We start from the raw sequence: 23,816 nt of genomic DNA on the forward strand, positions 1-23,816 counted from the left end.
GATTTATCTCCCGGTCCTCTACAAAGAAAAGCTCTCCTTCCTTTAATGGACGGAATGGTAAGACGTCTTGCGCACCATAGCCGCAAACAGTCTAGAAAATATACAGCAGGTGTAATGCTGTTCTCCAGGTGTATCTAAGAGATAATGCAGCATCCAAATAGCCAACCTTGGACATCATACAAATGCACACCAAAACTGCAGTTTACACAAAGCTTTCAAATGTTCAGTCACCATGTAATTAAGCATTAGAGAAGACAACCACACATCCAGTCCTTTTAGGAGGTTTTATTCAGATCCAAGGATGCTGCATGTTTCCAAAATAAATCTAGAAAAGGTCATTAAGTTTAAAAATCCTTAAGTTAGAAACATTCATAGTCAAATCCTTCATATGTACACACACCAGTAAAATAAAGTCTCCATTTACACTTAAGGGGCTTCATTCAGTCCGTCAAAAATAAGTGGCCTCTGAAGTACAAGACAGACTTGAAGAAAATAAAAGCAAACATTTGAGAATCAGTCTTAAAAACGCCATTTTAAAAATTAACGTAGCAAAAGGGACACTGTACACAACTACTAAATAAAAACAAAAGGTTAAATATGAATTCAGCACAGTACAAGCACAGATAAAGCTTCTAGCAGTTAGCTTTCGGGATCATGCCACAGACTTCACAACAACAGTGGGTTATCCAGAGCATATTGAGGACCAGCATTGGAAGTGTTCTCCAATTGCTGGAGCCGTAGGGCCAGAGGGAGCAGCAGGTCATTCAGATGTTGGCTGCTGAAGGTGAAAGCGTTGTTGGCCACTGCTTCCACCGACGGTGGAGTGACTGGACCAGAGCCATCAGGGTACACCGGCGAAGCCAGCGCAGATGGAGGGGATGAGGATGGTGGAGATGGTGAAGAGCACGTGTCGGACGCAGGTGAAAGAGATCCCCCATTGGTCATCTGAGGGCAGGATGTGTGGTTCGAGTTGAGACCTTTGATCGTGTTAGGAAGGCCATGTTGGAACCGACAACGGGTGCCATAGACACAAAAACCAAATGAGCTGAAGGTGCGACAGAGGGCACCTCGAGGCTTCCACTCTTGGGATTGTGACGGATGTTGCCAGGTTCGCGCCTCCTCTCCGCCGTCCGATTCAGAGCCGCTCTCAACGTGCAGGAAGTGGCATCTGGTACCAAAGGGGCAAACTCCAAATGCACGATAGGTACGGCAAGGCACATTCCTGCAACGGGGACGGATGGGCCTCTGCTCTTTAAGGTTGTGCACGAAGAGACACCGTGTGCCATAAACGCAGTAGCCGGCGGTGTGGTAGGTACGACACAGCTCGGTTTTGTACTTGGGATGACGGGAGGGTACATGGAGATCGTGGAGGCCATGGGCAAACTGGCAGCGTTCGGCATACTTGCAGGTACCAGTCTCAGCATAACGGCTGCACAGTTCCGTCTTATAGCGGGTGGAGCAGAGCCAGGGCGTCATTGGGGGTGATGGGGACTCAACCAGGGGAAGCAAGGCCTCGGCAAGAGACAAGCTCCCACTGCCTAAACCCTCCTCAGGGGAGAAAGCCCCATTCTGGCCTTCAGTGGGGAACAGAAACAGGTCATCCTGACTGGTCTGGAAAACAACAACAAAAAAGACAGCCTTTTAGGACTTGAGGGAGAGAAGAGGAAGAAAAACCACCAGAACACAAAACACCTTTACCGATTGCAAAGATAAGTGCATTTTACCACTGCCCAGAAGCCATAATAAAGGATTAAACTACTACACTGCCTAGAAACCAGAACACATTTTATTTAGAAGCTACAGTAAATCATATTACACTGCCACAGCAATTTATTATAGGCGCATATACACACTATTTACGTTTTTTCCATTTACCACTGCCTAGAAGCCCTAACAAATATTTAATAGTAAATATTACCAAGGCCTAGAAACCATAAAGCTCTTAAGAAATAAAAGACTTTACAATTTACTAAACACTAGATATTTCAGTGACTGCTATTAAAAAGTTACTCAATACTTTCTTTGAGACACTTTAATAACTCGACATATATGGTGCCAATGAAAAAAGCAAGACAAAAACAACTTACCTCAAACATCACTGTGGCTTTAAATTGCTTTACAAAACTGGGTATTTTGTGGTTTAAAATGTGACTTTAAAAGCAACTAAAACACCCGACCGAAATCCGGACAAACACTTGGCTCCGTTCCTCTATCCCAGATGAAAGACGCGGACTACACCCGGTGCCTGGCAAGTCCCACGTACCGACAACTGTGCGCCCTGTTGTTTTAAAGCAGACCCGGACTCCGTTCCCGCGTTCCCTTTAAAATATGAATCAGCTGTGAAGCGTGAACGTTCGAATCAGCCAATCAGGCTTGCCGTAGTTGACCGGCAATCTAATTTGGAAGCGGTCTGAAGTGATGATGCGTTTGTCTGCTGTGGGTGTTTTGAATTTGATCAAATTGGGATATAGCCGCTGCCTTGTAGGCTCTACTGCAATACACATTTGAAAAGTAGCTTGTTAACCGACTTCAAAGGGCGAACTCCGAATATACACACGGGCCCATCCTGTATCAATTACCGCATCACACCTCGAGTTGTTAATTGAGCGCTTGTCGGTGAAGTGCAGATCGGAGTCTTTGTATTATGCTTATTGTGAGGCTTGAGATGAGGATATTCATTTCCTGCAAACAATAAGCAATGGACCATTACGATCTTAAATTATGCCAGTGAAATAACTTTAAAAGGAAACAACCAAACCTCGACAGCAGATATTTCAAACGAGTTTACTAGCTATATTTAAAGGTATTAATATAATTTTTTGAATGTGAACGTTTCGACTGATTGGACGAGTATGTGGCCTTAAATCATAGAATTTTATATTAATGTGCTACGTTTTTTAATATTTCTTTAATTGGCATTCCTTGGCGCAACTCAAAGTTTTGGTCATTACAATTACATTTTTTCACAAATGAAAACGAGGCAATAGGATGAATTGTTTTAAGGTTTTATATCATGTTTAATTCACAGCACATTTTTGTCACAGGCATGTTTTTGGAAAAAAATATTACATTTTCAATATTACATCGGTTAAATCATCTAAAGTCACACAACTATACAAACCGACTGGATGTTCACACTTTACAGCCTCGTTTTCATTCACGAAAAAAGAAGGTGTCTACCATGAATAAGGTCCACTGCAAGTGCAAATAAATCAGTACCCATGTAACTGCTGTAAAGAAGCATGACACATTGCCCATTTAGGACCACAAACAAAAAATCTTTATTTTCTTATCACAAGATACATTAAAGGATACAGAGACACTGGAATATTAAAAAAAAAGTTTGAGTTATGAGTTGAGAGAAATTTCTCATTGATATACAAAACTGAAATCCTGCACATCCTTGAATCAAACCCTAAAATCAACCAGTCTTCCCTCCCCCAACTCAATGCCATAATGGAGATCAATGGTACGTTTTTTCTTCTTTTTTTTCAAGCTTTGCCAAAACATTGTGGGGTCACACAACCCCTTCATAAAAAACAGGTGACAATTAAAAGGGGACATGTTAACATTTATTTGTGTCTTTAATGTGCAGTGCACGCTTCCTTTTGTTTAAGAAACATTACAAAACCCCTGATCAGGGGAACAATTTACAATGAAATTGAGTGTTGACTAATCTCAACAAGCCAAGAAATCTGTCAAAAAAAGCCCAACCGTTCAGCTCAAAAAAAAAGAAAAAAGCTTAATCATAAGGCAAAAATATGCATCAATATCAGCCTATAGTTGAGCCATGTCTAGGAAAACTCCAAAACATCTTTTCCATCTCACTGGATCCAGTTTTTAAAAAAAACTTGAGTGGGAAATATGCATCAATATCAGCCTATAGTAGAGTCATTACTAGAAAAACATCTTTTCCCTCTCTCATTATCTACAATTGCTAACAGCTTCCCAGTAGCCCACAAGACCTTTATAACACAAATGCGAGGGCATCAACTCGTTTGAAAAAACAGCAGATGTGGGAAAACAAACTTTTATGGCTTTGTTCATGATATCATATATGGAAAGGCTCAATTATTGAGATATAAAACAGGCCAAACTGATTGCGACATCCAACCACCTCAAACCAAGATTTGCCTTACATTCATGAACACCTTCAAACACTTTACTACAACCAGAAGCCATCCTAAGTCATCAAAAAGTGTTTTCATACTAAGACCTACAAGACCTTCAAATATCACTGACTGGAGTAGCTACACTGCAGGAGTTCTGGATCTATGATCACAAAAAAACAACAACAATATTGAGTCTGAGAAACCAGGTTGCCATCAATAAACCAGCTCAACTGCAGATCTGCTGTATAGCGAACAATACTTTGGCTGCAATGCATTCCATGATACCATCTTTCCACAATTCAGCTAGGCCTGAAAGGCTAGAACCACAAGTACTGGCTGAAATAAAAAGAGAGGCGCAATCATTTATTTGTCTATACAGCATGAAAAAGGGTGGTTTTTGTTTTTAACATAAGCGACCTAAGAAATTAAGAAAATGATGGTAACAAGACCATGTACTCCCTCACACATTTAAATCCCATTTTCCATACACACAAGAATCAAACTCTTGAAAAAATCCTGTTAATATTTATACAAACAACGACAGAACTGGAGAAAAATAAAGTGTGCTTTTCCACCATCTTAGAATGAACATGATTTGCTTTAAATTACACAGTTAAAAGTATTTGTAATTTAAAAAAGCAATGGGACAGCAACTATAACACTGGGAGTAAAACGCTATGAAGTGTGTTGTATGCTGGTGTAAGAGTATGTGGTATGTCATCATCCCGAGCACGTGAGCATGGTGTGCGTATGGGATCTGGGGGGACAACAGAAGAAGAGGAATAAAGAAGAACAGCTGACGATGGCGGGTTTAACATGCTCTGGCAATGGATGTGGTCTACTGGAACATCGCTCAGTCCTCCAACACGATTGGCTCACTGGTGCTGGAGGGTATGATGGGTACGGGAAGCGGCCGGGGCGGCACGGGAAGTTTGATTTTGACCGGGAGGTGTGGTTTTCTGGCCGCCCGCCTCGTCTCTGCCTGAGTGAGGTGTTTCCTCAGGGCTCTGTAAACCACATTCACATGGAATTAGTCTCAGGGAAAAAAGCAAAAACATGTCAATGAGATGTTTTGGAAACATACCTGGTGTCTTTCGTAGCCACAAACACGACTGGATTCGGAGCATCTCCTTGACTGACCTTCTGCCTCTTAATGACTGACTGGGTGGCTGCTCTCATTCCCAATGCGAACGGTCTTCCATTGGTGGACAAAGAAAGACCTCCAGCCTGCAGCCAATGAGAGAGCTAAGATCTGTGTACACTATTTTCTACCGTATCTTTGTATGTGATACTCACATTGTCGAATGGCCTCTTGCCCAGTAGAGCGGATGTGCTCCGAGGCTGGTTAACCTGGTTACGGTTGATAGGGGTTGGAGCACCTCGAGGAGCTTTCAATTTCAAAGGAGCTTGAAGAGCTGAAGAATAAAACAAGCACAATTACTCAAATGATCAGTTTTCAAATATTTCTCCTGTGTATTTTGAGGAAGCATAGTGCCAAACAATTGAATTCACTGTTATGTCTCAATTTCCCCAGCCTTAAAAGTGATGTGTTATATTTCTGATGTTAAAATAATGTTTTTCTATCCCTATTTTGGTTTTGATTGAATACTGAAGCCATACCCAATTCTTTAACTATATTGATGAGGGACGGTCGAGGAATAGGGCGGTTCTTCATAGCACCCTTTGCGGCTTTAGGAAGTCTTATCATACCTAAAATAGAAAAAGAAGCAGTCAAAAAAGACTATCGCGATAAAATGCACACAGGCTTATGCTACTGCATAAAAAAAAAAATGTTTTTATGGTTGTAATTGACTTCTCACACTCTGCTTTGACAGCATTGGAGTTAATGGAAGCGTAGGGGCGGCGGGCTGCTCGGCGGGACTGCAGGATGTCCTGGCACACCCGACGGGCGATTCGAGTGAGTTTAGTGGTCTGCAGGATGAAGGTCTGCCGATTTTTAGCCAGAAGTTTAGCTCTCCCTGCGCTGCTGGTAAACGGGGACATGCCTTGTACCTCCTGGCGAGTCATGTGACCACGTGGAGCTGCATCCTATTGGAAAGATATATGTTCATTAATCGATTTGGCAATTTTCTGTCTCCATCTAGCATAAAAACATGTCCATTTAAAATGACTGACCTGAATCATTTAGCCACCAAGATGATTAATGAAACCAACTAGATTTCTCACCGTTGATTTTTGTATGCATTAAACCTTAATATTTTAAAACATCAAAAAAGACAGGGTTAACATACTGAGCCAGTTCTGGTGGCGCCCTCTAGTTGAGTAGGGGTCTTAAGACCACCATACTTTTTCCAGTAAATCCAACAGGTTGCACATAGTCGGCACTGCATGTTGGGAGGGCCCCATGCGTACCACTGCTGGGACTGGGCAGCTGGAGGAGTAGCAAGTCAAACTTATCAATTCATTCATTGTAACGCAAAGGAATAATTGAGCTTATATCTAAATGCTTGAGCTCACTCACAGTGGCAGCTTTCACAACTGAGGCCTTTCTGGTAGCCGGTGGCACCATTCATGCCAGGTTTACTTCCAGGTGCACTGATCTGATTGGGGTTGGGTTTGGTGCTGAGGGAGAGAACAAAATTCAGATTCTCCAACAGCAGGAAAAAATGTATTACAGGAAAGACTTTGACAAGTTGAAGAAAAAAAAACTTTATCCAACATAAAATGTATACATACAACAGAATATATAAGTAAATAGCTACTTTTCATTCTGTGCTAATTTTGCGTTCATTAACAGATTAACACTACCATTGAAAAATTTTGGGTCAGTACATTTTTTTATTTTTATTTATTGTTTTTATTCAGCAGGGATGCATTCATCAAAATTGACAGTAGAGACTTTTACATGTTACAGAACATTGTTGCTTTATATATCATGTAAATATACTGTATGCTTACATGTTTATATACACCGTTTATATGTCTACCCTGCACATTCACACTTATATATGCACACACTACACTAATACTTTTGTAATTGTGTAACTTTTGTATCGAGTACTTGTGGTTTTTGTCCTCATATTGATGTCCAGGCTGCTAGAGGATTCTCAGAGTAACAATTTCATTGTATAGTGTAACAGAGTGTTTCCTGTACATATGACAATAAAACTCTTGAATCACAGTCTCGACAAAAATATTAAGCAGCTGTTTTCAAGATTGATCAGAAGAAATGTTTCTTGAGCATCAAATCAGCATATTATAATGATTTCTGAAGGATTACGTGACACTGAAGACTGGAGTAACGGCTGCTGAAAATTCAGCTTTACCATCACAGGAAAAAATTACATTTTGAAATATATTAAAATAGAAAACAGTTATTTTAAATTGTTATAATATTTTACTAATATTTGTACTAATATTTCACTACATAAATTTTTTTTTATTTAATTTTATATTTAATTTAAATACAATCAAATAAATGCAGCCGTGGTGAGCACAAGACACTTCTTTCAAAAACATGAAATCTTTTGAAACCCAAACTTTAAAACTGTAATCTATTTAAAAATTCACTCCGTTTAAAAAAAAAAAAAAGGATTTGGGCCTTTATTTATAAAATAATAATAATAAAAAAGGGAAACTAAACACTAAAGGGACACCAATTTGTGGCATATATTTGGAAAATGCCACTTGAATACATAAAAAGAAAAAAAAGTGCAGTGACATTAAATACTCACTAGGTGGGGATGTACACCTGCTTCAGCTTGCTGTCAGCCTCTGCTGCTTTTAGTCTTTTCTGGTGAGAAAAACATGTTTTAAATAACATTCGTATGCATGCATAAATGTTAACATATCAAGATTTATTTGGGTTTTTAAAAAACCATGCAAAGTTTGTTACCTGCTGGATGTAACGATCAGTAGTCTTCCACATGTAGTAGAACTGGACCACACTAGCTAATGACTTCCAGGGCAACTGCAGGACAACAACAAATAAATGTTCATTTAAATCTTGAGCTTTCCCAAATAATGCAATGTGTGTGAGAGCAAATGCTCAAGTATAGCATTTTAAACTCACAAAGTCTTGGCGAATGTCATTGAAGTCTTTGCCGTATTTCTCCAGAGCCTCCTCGAACAGCATGGCTTCTGAGGCGCTCCACTCTTCCATCTCATCCCTGCAGAGCACCGGGCCACCCTGCGGCACCAGCGTTGACATGGCCTTGGCGAGATCATAGTCGTTCTTCTGCAGAGTGTCCATGGCGTGGAACTATAGACAGAAAGGACAGTGTGAATGTCAGATGTGCATGAAAACTGAGGTTTGAGCGAGGTGGCAGTGAATTAAATGCTCTTGTGAATAGTTGAGGAAGAGAGAGTGATTGGATGCTTCCGTCCTCTCACCAGTGTGATGTCTCTAGATGCTGCTGCAGCACTCATGTGCAGACTGGGTTGGCGGATTGAACTGCTGCAGTCTAGTGCACGTGCAAATGTACCAACAGCCCTAAAATACACAGTATTTGAATTAACATCATGCTGCTGCGCAATAAAAATGCAAATACACAATTTTAATGAACAGTGAAATACTAACCGTGCCACCACCAGGAACTGGTCTATCTGAGGATCCTTCAGCTGGTTATTAGGATCCCAAACCTTTGTCTCAAGCTTCTCCTGCACTCGACTGTCGGAATCTCCTAATGAGGTGGAAAACATTGTATTTACTAATGATTGGTTTTGAATTAGCCCTTCAACATCTCTCCCTAAAATGTGTCCTGAAAATATCAATACCAGGTCCTGAAGTACTGATGCAATATTGTGATGAGAATCATGTGTGAATAGGACACAATGTAAACATTGCAGCTGTTTCAGCATCAGTTGTCTGACATTGCCACTACTGGAGCTTCTTGGAAATCGATGGGAGTTTTCAACAACAAAACGACCATGTTTTAGTAACAACAAGGCGTAGAGACATTAAAACCTTCTGACCTTCAGCCAGTTTGTCAGGGATCTCTGCCTGGTATTTGGATCCCACTCTGATCTCGCCCTGGTCAGCCAGCAGGGTCTTCTGCACGGGGTCAAACACCAGAGAGTAGAAGAAACAGTCCTACAGAAGAAACACACATTATAAAACACAAACACTTCACACAGTTGGCCATTTTAAATCAACAAAAGGTGTTCACTTATCTAACAATTTTATTTTGCCCTTGACATAAAAAATAAAAAGTACAATACGGTTCAAAATTTGGGGTCAGTCATCTTTTTTTTGTTTGAAAGATTTTAAATACTTTCATTCAGTGTTTATAATGTTACAAAATACTTCAAGTTTAAATAAATGCTGTTTCTATTCATCAAATAATCCTGAAAAAAATATATCATGGTTTTCACAAAAATATAAAGTAGCACAACTGTTTTCAACATTGATGATAATAGGAATTGTTCCTAGAAGATCATGTGAAACTGAAGACTCGAGTAATAACTGCTGAAAATTATGATTTGCCATCACAGGAATAAATTACATTTTAAAATATATTAAAATAATATTTCACAGTATTACCGGTTTTACTGTATTTTTGATCAAATAGCTTTGGTGAGCATAAGAGACTTCTTTCAAATTTTTTTTAAAAACTTTTACAGTCCCCAAAAAAGTAAAAAAAAAAGTAAATTCATTACTACAAATACTACCATGACAAATCAATTGGAATTTGTTTTGTATTACAGTAATGTAAGTTGGAGGAAAAATTATCTTACGAAATATATCAATACAAAAAGAAACATCTGTTCTTAAACGGATCATTCGGTTAATGCATAACAAATTATTATTTTTTTATTTAAGTGGAGAAACATGACAGAACTTCTAACAAATTTCATGAGACTCACTCTTACAGCGTTGTCGTATTATGGCCTGTCTTTCAATCATGGCTTTAATGATGGTGGTAGTTTTGTGACACTCCATGATAAACTGCACAGTGAGTGCTCTTGTACTGCAGGTGGACTCTTACCTCTCTCTCTAGGTAGCCAGTTAAAACATCAGTCTCATTCAAAAGTGTGACGTTGCATTTTCCTCTGTAAAAAAAACATTAAGTGAAAGCATGCACAGTATAAATAGGACTTTATCACTACAAATCAAATGCCTTATTTACAGAGCCTTAGTCTGGGCTCTGATGGGATAATACCATTCAATCCAGACATGTTTGTGTCTGTGAGTGTATTTACCGTATATGTGTGGCCGGGAGAGACTCAAACTGTCGAGACAGGAACAGTTCTCTGTGCTTGAGCTGGTGTTTCTGTTGTTCTGACACTGAAGGCTGCTTCGACTCCTCTTCAAAGTCTCCTAAAATGCACACACAAACATATGAGTGTGATGCTAATGGCCTCAATTAGTTCTGATGTGAACGAGCTTCCTCTCAGAACACACACAGACCAAATCTTAACAGTTTACACATCACTTTAGGTTATTAGTAATGGTTGTGATCAATTTCACACTCATTCAGATACAAGTAAATTGAATATCCCTCATGAGATCTGTTGACTTATAAGAAAAGTAAACTATTATGATGCAGGTCCAACTCAACATGACTTGAATTGGATGCATTTCAAAAACATGACTTTAATGACCAATTTGCAACGCAGACGGAGATATTTCTTAAATAGATGCTCATGTGACTTGGCAGGACTTTATCAGCCGATCTGACTGGACTCCACCCCTGCACAGAGCCAAAGGAAACCCTGTCAATAAGAGGGCGGGATATCAAACCACACCCCTTCCCATTAACCCCTCCTGCCACCCCGGTGGCCCTGCCCCCGCCTTTCTCTCCCCTTGGCCAATGCGTCCCTGCCAGCTTTACTGGGAAACCCTGTGCAATAAACCTGAGGCGCCCATCCCCCCATTGAGCAACAACACCCCCCACCCCCCATGCACAAGTACGCATTAAAAAAAAAAATGGCACAAGCTCTTTCACACATGCACAAGCAGACGAGCACTCAAGACACACGTACGACAAATCCATCATACTTGCACACTCTCAGAGCCAAACATGCACACGCATATATGCATTTAATAACACTTTAGCTCCTTGACAAAGACAGCAGCCAGACAGTGTTAACCTAATGTTAGCCCTTTGAGCACCGTGGCCCAGTGGGTCCTATGAAGGCTCTTTTGTTCTGAGAGCACAGGACGGATGGCAGCTGAGGATAAGCACAGAAGAGCCCATTCAGGGAGGGGAAGGAGGAAGATGGGTAGAAGGTAGAGAAGGGAGGACGTGATGTAAATGGGAACCCCGATCTTGTGTAACAGGACAGTGTAGGTGCTGTAGAGTGCCACGACACAGAGGAGGATAGGTTCAGAATTAAACGGGCGGCCAAGTAGACATTGACCTCTCATGACTGCAAAGGATTTGAATGCTAACTCCTGCCCATGTCAACGCAATACAACCTCCTCAACCCAAACCTGACCCTACTCTGGAATTGTTAGGTAAATGCGGGAACAGGTTCATGTACATATAAATGAACCACTACCTCAGGCATGTAGGTGAGATGAAAAATCTTTATCAGACATGTGGGATGTTTGCAGTTGTGTTATATAAAAAATTAGGGATGTGCAAAACTACATATTTTCAAAATCGACTAGTCAGTGGGTTGTCTGAATGACTAATCAGGTGGTCGGTCTCAAAATAACCCTATCAGATGCATTTCTCAGAGGGTGCTCACATAGGACTTTGTCAAAACCTACAGCATAACAGTGGGCATTAGTTTCCAGACATTTTCAGATGTTGAGTTTGTGTTGAGACGCAATGGACAATTATCTGTATGTGTGCAGAAACCAACAATTGCGTGAACTGAATCCAAGAATGCAAGTTCTTTCAATAGGACAACTGACAGATATACCTAACAAATATAATATATATGGCTAAATATCTGTAGCCTGTTATTGCATAAAACAATCCTCTGGAGAAAAAAAAAAAAAAAAGGATTACACATAATACCCAAAACACTACTTAAACTATGTGATATTAAGTCAGGGAGTAAATGCCAAAAAAAAAAAAAAAAAAAAAAATAGTTTTAAATAAAAAAATCCTGGGGATTGTCTGGGGTATATGAGAAAAAAAAAAAAAAAAAACTAGTATTTCAAATTTAGTGATGCAACATCTCAGAAAACTTAAATGCATGGCTGTAAAAAAAATAAAAAAATAAATAAAACTCAAAATCTACTGTTGCATAATTGGTCTACCAATCTGTCCATCCCTAATTATAATGGAAGTGATCTAGGTTTGTTGCTTGTTGTGTAGATTGGTGTCCTTCTGTTTTGCACCTGCATAGATAGCTCGGCAGATTTCTAAAGAATGTAAATTCACACAATTCAAAACATTCTGCAAATACACTGCCCTTTAGTAAAGTAAATATTTTGTATAATTCGATTATACTTTCAACCATCAATACAAGAGACTAGTACTACTCCACTGAGAAATGTTACCATAAATTATGCATGAAATAAAAGATTGCTAATTGCTGCAATCTCATGTGAGTCACAGGTTGCTGTTATTTCCCTCATGCTGAATAAGAAAAATATCCATATTTCAAATGTAATAGACACTTTTCTCTCACTTCCGGTATCTGTAGTACGCAAAAGGCGTTCCGGCGGAAGGTGCATGACGTATGCGCAGCACGCGCACCTCTGAGATATGCTAGTCTCGCGAGTTTGTTTATAGGAGCAAAGGAAGCAAAGTTTCCTTACTTTAGCATTTTTCTTTGCAAATCTTCGGTTTGTACTTCTAATTCGTGACCGGCGTTTTGTTTTGTTGTCTCTCCGCGTTCGTCACTTATCACGCAACGACGACGTGCTATGTCTGGTGGTCGACCAATATGGGTTTTTTTGACAGCCGATACCGATGCCGATATCTTGGAAAGCAGGCTGGCCGATGACCGATATAAAGCCGATATAATTTTTTTAATTTTAATTCATATTTAAGAAATTTGAAATCATTTGAAAATGGATTAAAAAAATAAACATGTAAAATAAACACACTTATACTCTAGAAGACAAAGTATTTTTCACAAATAAATAAATATTTAATACAAATATAATTTAAAAGGAAGTAAACACTGTAACCAACAGGGCACTCAGTATTCTGGGAAGTTTGTGTGCATTGGGAATAATATTTTTCCAAATAAAGCCAAGGTAACACTCATTTTACATACAGCACACAGTGAAAATTACACGAATATGACAGTGGGCAAATGCATAAAGCGCAGCATAATTTGAAATCAGTCACGAGTTTGTCGATCGCGCGTCTCCAGTGAAGTTGAACTCGCCTCCTGTCCGGATTCAATTCGTATTCGACCGTCACAGAACACGCGATCATGCAGGTCACATGCACATTTCACAAGATCTCAACTAGATTCGACTAAGCCTGCAAGGTTTGTGAAATTAAATGTTCATTAGTCATTCAAAGATTTGTTTAAATTATATATATGTGTATTTGTGGAATGCTGACGGCAAACGAGAAAGTACTATAATGTTTGCCTTTAATAATATTAAAAGCAATCGTTATAATACTTTTTTGTATACATTTTAATTTCTTTGTTTAACAGTTCTATCTGATTATTAGATAGACTTCTATCCGTATTAGACAGAACTGAATGACAACAGCGAACAAGAGGGAGAATGTGAGCATTGTGTGCTCAGGCGCTGCCGCAGCCGTTCTTTTTTATTTTGACGGCGCCGTCAAAATAAAAGTCCCACCTGGAACACATTGGCCAAACAGAAAAACTTATCGGCCAAAGCCGATATTTGAAAAATATATATAAAATATATATATATCGGCCTTGACCACTAGCTACGCCATCCGCCGGAACGGCTTCCGCGTATGACAGATACTGGAAGTGAGAGAAAAGTGTTTATTATGTTTGAAATATGGATATTTTTCTTACAAAAACACATGGATTCACAACAGAAGTCCTTTATTCACCCCCCGGAGCCGTGCGAGGCACGTTTTATTATGAATGCGCGCGCTTTATTTGATAACTTGTGGACTGTTCAACTGCAACACCCGCTGACTGCAATGATAGAGCTTGGAATAGTCAGGACAATTTTTTATATAACTCCGACTGGATTCATCTGAAAGAAGAAAGTCATATACACCTAGGCTCACCTTTGCTTCGAGGGCGAGTAAAACAAGCCAATTTTCATTTTTGGGTGAACTAACGCTTTAAGTTTTTCTTGCAGAGATCTGCTTCTACATTCAGACTGAAGACTTCAGATACATAAAATGCAAGGTCATATAATATGCAAGTAGTATGACTTATTTATGCATGGATTGATCCTCTTTGGTGCCTTAATTGCTGCTCCCAATGGCTTTCAAAGCTGTAAATCCTAGTTAGTGTTTCACTGCAAATAGTAAATCTACATAGTGACACTAGAGGTGTGAACTGGAGGAGACTGAAAAAGTTGTGTACTCACTTGCATTGCTATCGGCCAGAGTGTTCAGGTTGGCAGATATATCTCTCCGTCTGAAGAGACAGACCACCTTGGCTTCTACATTTCCATTGGCAGTCTTGGGGAGACATGCAAAGATAAACAGTGTGAGAAAGACCATTCATAAAAAGATCACACTTATAGTAATTTTCTCTATACAATGTGTGAAGTAAGAGCTTTAAGTGCCATTACTGTCTTCATGTCATGGACTTGTTAAAAACCCATAATTTAACTTTTAAAGTAAACTTTCACCAAGAGTGGGACTGAACAGTACCGCCTATGATTTAAATGAAAGTGCACCAATATTTAAGCTGCCAAGTAAGAAGTTGTGAGCCCTATTAATAACTACATTTCTACTCATTTTCCAGAACTGAAAATGAACCACTCTATATGGAAATGAAAATCACATCTTGCTCATTAATGCAACAGTTTGGGTTAGAGTTGTGTGTGTATTTATTTTCAAGACTAAATTCTGACAATATTGAACACAGACCACTTCCATTAATTTAACCATCCTGCTGAGCTTCATAGCCCTTCAAAATGAAGTTACATAAAAGTGTTTTAATCCCTGCTCCAGGAAACAGGCCTGTGTCATTCTCAGCATTATATAAGTCTCTTACGGCAGGATCTTCATCTCAAACAGCCCAGCGTGCATCGGTAGACAAAAGCATGATGGCTGAGCATTAGCAATGCACAACAGAGGGGAGCAGGTGACAGAGACAGTCTGTTCCGCTGTCATGAGTGACAATGCATTAGCAGAGAGCTGGCATATGTCAATCATCCATGTTCAGTGTAATGTTTAAAACTCTGCACATGCAATTGATGATGTATGGTGGACATCAAAAGACCCAACCAATCACAGTCAGTCTGACTCTAAGCTGTAAGAATGGTGACACGTCAGAATAATTATGGATGCTGTTATATTGGCACTATAAGCCATACTGCTCAAAAATAGGTAAATGCATGCATCAAAATGGAAGCATGCACAATATTTTGTATCCAAAATTATGACAGAATATAACATAAGTTTTAACCTTACCTTGTTAAGTTCTTCTATTCTGCGAATCAGATACGGGTTACTGGAGGAGTTTTCAAAATACACATAATCTGTAGTAGACAGAAGAAATCATCTGTAAGTGACAATCATCTGTAATATCGCTGAGCTTCATCATTTATTTATATATATATATATATAAAAAAAAAAAAAAAAAAATATATATATATATATATATAATGACAATGTAGCAAAGATTGGCTTAATGAGAAATTTGGATCTTACACTAAAAACTATTTATAATCAACAGAGATACACCGATATTACAAACCTGGATATACCGAAAAGGCAACAATTATTTTCATGATACTTATGCATATGATAAATTGAACTGATAAATGGAGAAAGATAAGAAATAAAATCAATTGTTTTAAGTGCATTTGGGCGCAACATTATAATATACAGTATGAAAATGGATATTCATTTTTAACATTTGCTAATTTAATAATTGCTATTTAAATAGGTGTTTTAAACATTAACTTTAATTTTAGTTTAGTAATTTAAGTTAATTTTAAAAATGGTGGGAAATGGGAGAAATGAGCATGCACAATTAAATAGACAATATCAATCAAAAAAACAAAAACCTTAACGATCTGTGACCACAGATTTCCCAAGAATGTCAAAGTCTTATACAACTCTTATAGAATATTTTGGTTGATTTTATTAATGCTTTAATCTACAAACAGTAGTACTGTATTTAAATCCAAAGATATGAAGAAGAAAAAAATGCAGATTCCATCACATGAACAATCAAGTCTTTTTTTTTTTTTTGCATAAGTTCCATAATGCACACCATACTGAAGGTGACATGAACAATGGTATGGACAATATTGAGAGAACATATGATGAGGCAAGGTCAGCAGTGTGTCCACAGAACACATCACTTCAGTTATGTAATCACTCTCTCTTCTGGTCTGAGCTGGTCAGCTCTGGACATTCTGGTAGACGTTGATCTTGATCGGACTAACGCTTTCTGTTCTCACCTCTGCTCAACCATGTTCTTAAACCGTGCTGCAAGGGATAAATCAAAATGGAGGTCTCTCTCCCAAGTTCATCAGCTTCATCAATCAGAGGGACACTGTGAAGAGAGGCTGGGCCGAATGGATCAATAATTTCCCTCAAGGAGAAACAGGGTCTAGCCATCTGCTCTTCAAGCAGGGATGTGCTGTATTGTTAGCTCATGGTGTTCAGAGACACCTAAAAATCCACAGAGGCTTCAAGATACTGACAGGGACAAAAACAGCAGACAAACTAAACTTAAAGATCAAGTGTGTAATTTCTGCATTACTAGCCTCACTAAACAATGTATGATAAGTTTCTTGAGCAATCCTCCAGATAAACAGAGCCAGTCCCATCTCAAATTCACAACATCAATTCAGCCAACATTGCTGTCTTGGGCTGGTCGGGAAGCTCAAATAAACTAGGAAGGTTTTTAAATGTTTATACTTTTTGAGGGAAAAAAACCTACAAATGGCTTAGTCGTTGCCAAGGATGGGTTTAAAAAAAAATCCTTTTCAGGTTAATCATGATATTCATTTGAACATTTTAAGATTTTCATTCTGTGAATAGACAGTGCACATGCCTGTTTAATCCCTGCATGACATGTGTGAAATAAAATGTATATAAATATATAAAATATATATACTGTATATATACTAGGGTTGGGCGTTGTCTACCAAATTGGCATCAGACGATGTCTACAGTGAAACAGGGGTTATACGAGCCACTAAAAGGTTAGCCGCTTGCTAGCGGTAGCCTGTTGCATTACAGTACATGAAAGTTCACTTACCACATACACAGAGTAAGGAGAAATATCTGATAGGACGATAGCGAATGATTTGCTAATCCTGAGCACCAATGACAAACATCTAATCTTGTCAAATGTGTGGTAAGTACTGCCGCTCCATAGTATAGAGTCCTTGTGATCGTGAATCTCAAAAGTGAAAGTGAAAGTAAAATGAGAGCGCGCAATCGAAAGCGGTTTCAATAGCGGCTCCCTGATGCCCGCAATTTATATACAGTAGCCTATACTTACCCAACGATATAATTGCGATGAAAAGTATTGACATTTTTTTTGTATCCTCTCATCTCGTAGGCTATTTATTCCCTTTAGGGTTTCCGTAGTACACTTCATGGATGCGGCCGATTGCGGGAGAGGGGGTGGTGGAGGGGAGGGGGGGATATCACAATGTCAGCTTAACACCGTGATGTCTGTCAGCCATCGGCGATGGATGATGGCATCGTCTATCGCCCCAACACTAATATATACACACAATTTTGTTTCCTCATTTTAGTAAATAGTAGCCAAGTTGTACCAATTCGTCCCCTCTATTTGATTTACTTAGAAAGAGGGAACAACAACAATTTAATTAAATGAGGGAACAAATTCTTAATTCATGGCCACAATTTATTTTTGTCTCCATATCATGCTCCATAATATTGCAAAACAAATGTGCAGTCGTGGCCTAATGGTTAGAGCAGGGGTGGCCAACGTCGGTCCTGGAGAGCCATAAGTCCAGCAGAATTTTGCTTCAACCTTGATTAAAACTCACATGCCTGTTGCTTTCTACTAGACCCAAGACCTTGCTTAGCATGTTTAGGTGTGTTTGATTAGGGTTGGAGCTGAACTCTACAGGACTGTGGCTCTCCAGGACCGACGCTGGCCACCCCTTGGGTTAGAGAGTCGGACTTGTAACTCAAAGGTCGCGGGTTCGAGTCTCGGTACCGGCAAGAATTATAGGTAGGGGGAAGAAAATGACCAGTGCTCTCTTCCACCCTCAATACCACGACTGAGGTGAGACCCTTGAGCAAGGCACTGTACCCCCAACTGCTCCTCGGGCGCCGCAGCAAAAATGCCGCACTGCTCCGGGTGTGTGTTCACGGGGTGTGTGTGTGTGTGTGTGTGTTCACTACTCACTGCTGAGTGTGTGTGCACTTGGATGGGTTAAATGCAGACACCATACTTGGCCACACGTCACGCCACTCAGTCAGTGTGTTTTTTAAAATGAGAAAAACATCTGTCTGGCAGTATATGCACAGAGCAGTATGCTCATTTAATAATTGGGTGACATTTAAAAAGAATGTCACCCGATATATACATTTGCCCACATGTATGCGAGCAGAGCAGAACTTTCTGTGTGCATCACTAGACAAGTATCCTCTTAGTATCTTTATTAAAGGTCTCAATTAACACCCCGTGATAAACAATGGAAGCTTCACTGAACCAAAACCATCTCAATTATAGTGCTGGTTTGAAACGCACTTAAATTCTCTCTTGCTGAAATACAGTGCAGTTGCATCTTGCCTTGTTTTAACAATGCACCACAAAAGAGAGGACAGGCCCTCATCCTTTAGCATGCTTCATGTTTGTTCTATTCAAAGAGCAGTGATGAAGATATTATGAGGGAAATCAAATCACATAAAAACCATGCTACATTTTACAGTGAGTTATTCAAGTGAATCTTCATTACCCACTTTGCTGCAAAACTCCCTATGTTACCATGCAAGAACAATCTGACTTTACACAGCCTTATTTACTGCTAGAAACCATCGTGAGAATTCACTGACAGGGCACATTTCATATTGTGTGACGAGGATACAGCTCTCCCTGCACTTAGCATCTGGATTGTTACAGTAACATTTGCTACAGTAATCTATTGAACACTGTGCCATGTTTGCATAGCAGGAGAGCAACATTCAAACCGAGAGTTCAGTGAGCACAAATGACCTGGACAAAAATGATATCTCAACATGTATTCTAATGGTCAACCATTATGTATCTCTTTAAACCCAATGCCAATAAACATATCTAGACCGTGCCTGAGAGTGGACAGGTATATAATACCAATATATGCATACAGTTTGATGACTGTAAACAAGACCGAAAAATTTGGTTACACTTTATTTTACGATGTCCTTGTTACAGTGTAATTATTCCCTTAAGTACCAAGTAATATTAATTAACAACATGTATTTACATGTGGTTAGGGTTAGGATGAGGGTTTGGTTTAGGGTTAGTAGTATGTAAATATGCATAATTTATTGTTATTACTATCGTAAATACATTTACACAAGGAGACCGTATAATAAAGTGTTACCAAAATGACTTTATACATTTAAAATGCACTATGAAAGACTGTTGGTTGGTTGGTGTTTTAATGCCATGCCAGCTCCCTTGGCTGTTTTCATAGTGAGTAATAGTATAAAAATAATATTGAAATAGTATAAAAGAGCAATTTTAAAAAACTAAATCAGGTCTTTGAAGTCTGCTTTAGATAAAAATTCTAAAATGGATTCCGGATTTAAAATTTCTTCTAGAGTGTCCTCAGTAATATAATTTCATAAGAGAACGCAAGCCAACACAACTTAATAAAATATGTTTGGGTGTATTCACACCCGTCTTGTTTGGTTCGATTGAATCAAACTCAAGTTAATTTCCCCTCTTGGTGTGGACCTTTTTGGCAGGTGTGAATACAGCAATCGCACTCTGGTGCGGACCAAACAACCGTACCGAGACCCAGCTGAAGAGGTGGTCTCGGCCCGCTTTCAAACGAACTCTGGTTCGGTTCGTTTAAGTTGTGAATATGACCCGACCTCGATCCGACCCAATTGCAGAAATCACGCTCAGAAACAGACAGCTCTCGCATATAGTGCTGTTATTTGCATTTCAATGGCTTAAACAACTTGTTTTTAAACCACAATGCTTAAAAACACATGCAAATGATGAGTTTTCATGACCATGGCGCACAGTAACGTGATGTGAGCGCGCTGAATAGGTCATTTAAAGCTTTCTATTGATATATTCATCAAGTCTGCAAGGAAAATATTCACTGAGTTTCGGTGCATTTTTGTGAAGCTCTCCTGTTCAAGACAGAGACGGCAAGCGCATCCTATTTGTTTTCTTTATTTTACAAAAGCACAACGTTTTCTTGATATTGTGAGTGCACACAAATAAAAATAGACCCTTTACAGTTCCGAACAATGTATTATTCTTACCTTTATGAGCAAAAATGACGGCGTATTTAATTTGCTTCTACTGATGTCCTGAAGCGCGCTTCAGCTTCCACTCTCCGCACAAACGATTGGATATGCACCTAATAGCGCACATTTATATAGGTTAAATGTTTAAACTAACATTGTGATATGCTTTATGTATTTTATATCTGTATATTTTATTTTCGGCAAGTCGTAATTACAACATCATATGACAGTTTCTTCATATTGCGTTAGTATCTGATAACACCAAACCATTAAAAAAAAGAATAAAAATTGCACTACGAAAGATCTCCATGATTAGCCTGTTTTTGCACTTCCTGTTTTTCACTGCTTGAGAATTTCTGTCCAATGAATTGATTGACCTTAGCACACATGTGGTTGTGTTTACAATTTCTGGTTCTCTTGCAAAAAAAGGGCAGTGTGAAAGCGAACCGCACCAAACAAAAAAAAAATCAACATTGTATTTGGTCCGGACCAAAGCAAGTGAATTAGCGAACTTTCCTGGTGTAAAAACACCCTTAGTTCAGTGATCAGGCGCAGTTTAACAGGTTTTTTAGTGCGCGCGCTTCGGGTGTACATGCTCAGAAAAAGCGCACGTCAGAACAGCACGTGAATGAAATGTTTAACCAGTAAGGCTTTAAAGCACATGCAAATAATGTACTTTTGTGATTGCGAATAAGTGCAGTGTCCTAGACAAGTATCCTCTTAGTATCTTTATTAAAGGTCTCAATTAACACCCCGTGATAAACAATGGAAGCTTCACTGAACCAAAACCATCTCAATTATAGTGCTGGTTTGAAACGCACTTAAATTCTCTCTTGCTGAAATACAGTGCAGTTGCATCTTGCCTTGTTTTAACAATGCACCACAAAAGAGAGGACAGGCCCTCATCCTTTAGCATGCTTCATGTTTGTTCTATTCAAAGAGCAGTGATGAAGATATTATGAGGGAAATCAAATCACATAAAAACCATGCTACATTTTACAGTGAGTTATTCAAGTGAATCTTCATTACCCACTTTGCTGCAAAACTCCCTATGTTACCATGCAAGAACAATCTGACTTTACACAGCCTTATTTACTGCTAGAAACCATCGTGAGAATTCACTGACAGGGCACATTTCATATTGTGTGACGAGGATACAGCTCTCCCTGCACTTAGCATCTGGATTGTTACAGTAACATTTGCTACAGTAATCTATTGAACACTGTGCCATGTTTGCATAGCAGGAGAGCAACATTCAAACCGAGAGTTCAGTGAGCACAAATGACCTGGACAAAAATGATATCTCAACATGTATTCTAATGGTCAACCATTATGTATCTCTTTAAACCCAATGCCAATAAACATATCTAGACCGTGCCTGAGAGTGGACAGGTATATAATACCAATATATGCATACAGTTTGATGACTGTAAACAAGACCGAAAAATTTGGTTACACTTTATTTTACGATGTCCTTGTTACAGTGTAATTATTCCCTTAAGTACCAAGTAATATTAATTAACAACATGTATTTACATGTGGTTAGGGTTAGGATGAGGGTTTGGTTTAGGGTTAGTAGTATGTAAATATGCATAATTTATTGTTATTACTATCGTAAATACATTTACACAAGGAGACCGTATAATAAAGTGTTACCAAAATGACTTTATACATTTAAAATGCACTATGAAAGACTGTTGGTTGGTTGGTGTTTTAATGCCATGCCAGCTCCCTTGGCTGTTTTCATAGTGAGTAATAGTATAAAAATAATATTGAAATAGTATAAAAGAGCAATTTTAAAAAACTAAATCAGGTCTTTGAAGTCTGCTTTAGATAAAAATTCTAAAATGGATTCCGGATTTAAAATTTCTTCTAGAGTGTCCTCAGTAATATAATTTCATAAGAGAACGCAAGCCAACACAACTTAATAAAATATGTTTGGGTGTATTCACACCCGTCTTGTTTGGTTCGATTGAATCAAACTCAAGTTAATTTCCCCTCTTGGTGTGGACCTTTTTGGCAGGTGTGAATACAGCAATCGCACTCTGGTGCGGACCAAACAACCGTACCGAGACCCAGCTGAAGAGGTGGTCTCGGCCCGCTTTCAAACGAACTCTGGTTCGGTTCGTTTAAGTTGTGAATATGACCCGACCTCGATCCGACCCAATTGCAGAAATCACGCTCAGAAACAGACAGCTCTCGCATATAGTGCTGTTATTTGCATTTCAATGGCTTAAACAACTTGTTTTTAAACCACAATGCTTAAAAACACATGCAAATGATGAGTTTTCATGACCATGGCGCACAGTAACGTGATGTGAGCGCGCTGAATAGGTCATTTAAAGCTTTCTATTGATATATTCATCAAGTCTGCAAGGAAAATATTCACTGAGTTTCGGTGCATTTTTGTGAAGCTCTCCTGTTCAAGACAGAGACGGCAAGCGCATCCTATTTGTTTTCTTTATTTTACAAAAGCACAACGTTTTCTTGATATTGTGAGTGCACACAAATAAAAATAGACCCTTTACAGTTCCGAACAATGTATTATTCTTACCTTTATGAGCAAAAATGACGGCGTATTTAATTTGCTTCTACTGATGTCCTGAAGCGCGCTTCAGCTTCCACTCTCCGCACAAACGATTGGATATGCACCTAATAGCGCACATTTATATAGGTTAAATGTTTAAACTAACATTGTGATATGCTTTATGTATTTTATATCTGTATATTTTATTTTCGGCAAGTCGTAATTACAACATCATATGACAGTTTCTTCATATTGCGTTAGTATCTGATAACACCAAACCATTAAAAAAAAGAATAAAAATTGCACTACGAAAGATCTCCATGATTAGCCTGTTTTTGCACTTCCTGTTTTTCACTGCTTGAGAATTTCTGTCCAATGAATTGATTGACCTTAGCACACATGTGGTTGTGTTTACAATTTCTGGTTCTCTTGCAAAAAAAGGGCAGTGTGAAAGCGAACCGCACCAAACAAAAAAAATTCAACATTGTATTTGGTCTAGGGATGTTCTTTTTAACCGGTTAACCGATAACCGACCGTATAGAATTTTGACCAATTAATACAATTAATTAAGAAGTAACTTTTTTTCCCCAGTAATTTATCAAAATATTTAAAAAGATTTGCGGCATGGTTAAAATTTCTTTAATTTTCTTAATTTATTAAGTAAAGATATATTTCTCGTATAGGCCTATTTATTCATATATATATATATATATATATTCATAT

General features: G+C 38.7%; 2 protein-coding genes across 2 annotated transcripts in view; both read right to left on the reverse strand.

Annotated features, from left to right (window-relative positions):
* Positions 1-270: 270 nt before the first annotated feature.
* On the reverse strand, positions 271-2,302 carry LOC107558443 (zinc finger protein 36, C3H1 type-like 2). The gene is made up of 2 exons (XM_016242108.1): positions 2,088-2,302; positions 271-1,611 (listed from the first exon to the last, which is right to left on the reverse strand). The coding sequence occupies exons 1-2, from the start codon at positions 2,094-2,096 to the stop codon at positions 667-669; spliced, it is 954 nt and encodes a 317-aa protein (XP_016097594.1). The 5' UTR covers positions 2,097-2,302; the 3' UTR covers positions 271-666.
* Positions 2,303-4,949: 2,647 nt separating this feature from the next.
* mta2 (metastasis associated 1 family, member 2) overlaps positions 4,950-23,816 on the reverse strand; it is a 24,096-nt gene continuing 5,229 nt past the window's right edge. Inside the window, exons 2-18 of the mRNA XM_016242109.1 lie at positions 15,572-15,639; positions 14,518-14,611; positions 10,275-10,392; positions 10,061-10,124; positions 9,048-9,165; positions 8,653-8,755; positions 8,466-8,565; positions 8,146-8,334; positions 7,969-8,043; positions 7,808-7,866; positions 6,595-6,695; positions 6,365-6,504; positions 5,933-6,161; positions 5,733-5,822; positions 5,409-5,527; positions 5,197-5,339; positions 4,950-5,119 (exon numbers count right to left, since the gene is read on the reverse strand). Coding sequence (XP_016097595.1) covers positions 4,966-5,119; positions 5,197-5,339; positions 5,409-5,527; positions 5,733-5,822; positions 5,933-6,161; positions 6,365-6,504; positions 6,595-6,695; positions 7,808-7,866; positions 7,969-8,043; positions 8,146-8,334; positions 8,466-8,565; positions 8,653-8,755; positions 9,048-9,165; positions 10,061-10,124; positions 10,275-10,392; positions 14,518-14,611; positions 15,572-15,639 — 1,964 coding nt within the window. The 3' untranslated portion in view covers positions 4,950-4,965. The remainder of the gene's footprint in view (positions 5,120-5,196; positions 5,340-5,408; positions 5,528-5,732; positions 5,823-5,932; positions 6,162-6,364; positions 6,505-6,594; positions 6,696-7,807; positions 7,867-7,968; positions 8,044-8,145; positions 8,335-8,465; positions 8,566-8,652; positions 8,756-9,047; positions 9,166-10,060; positions 10,125-10,274; positions 10,393-14,517; positions 14,612-15,571; positions 15,640-23,816) is intronic.

Source organism: Sinocyclocheilus grahami, unplaced genomic scaffold (genome assembly GCF_001515645.1).
Source record: "Sinocyclocheilus grahami isolate Dianchi unplaced genomic scaffold, SAMN03320097.WGS_v1.1 scaffold645.1, whole genome shotgun sequence".
NCBI classification, from domain to species: Eukaryota; Metazoa; Chordata; class Actinopteri; order Cypriniformes; family Cyprinidae; genus Sinocyclocheilus; species Sinocyclocheilus grahami.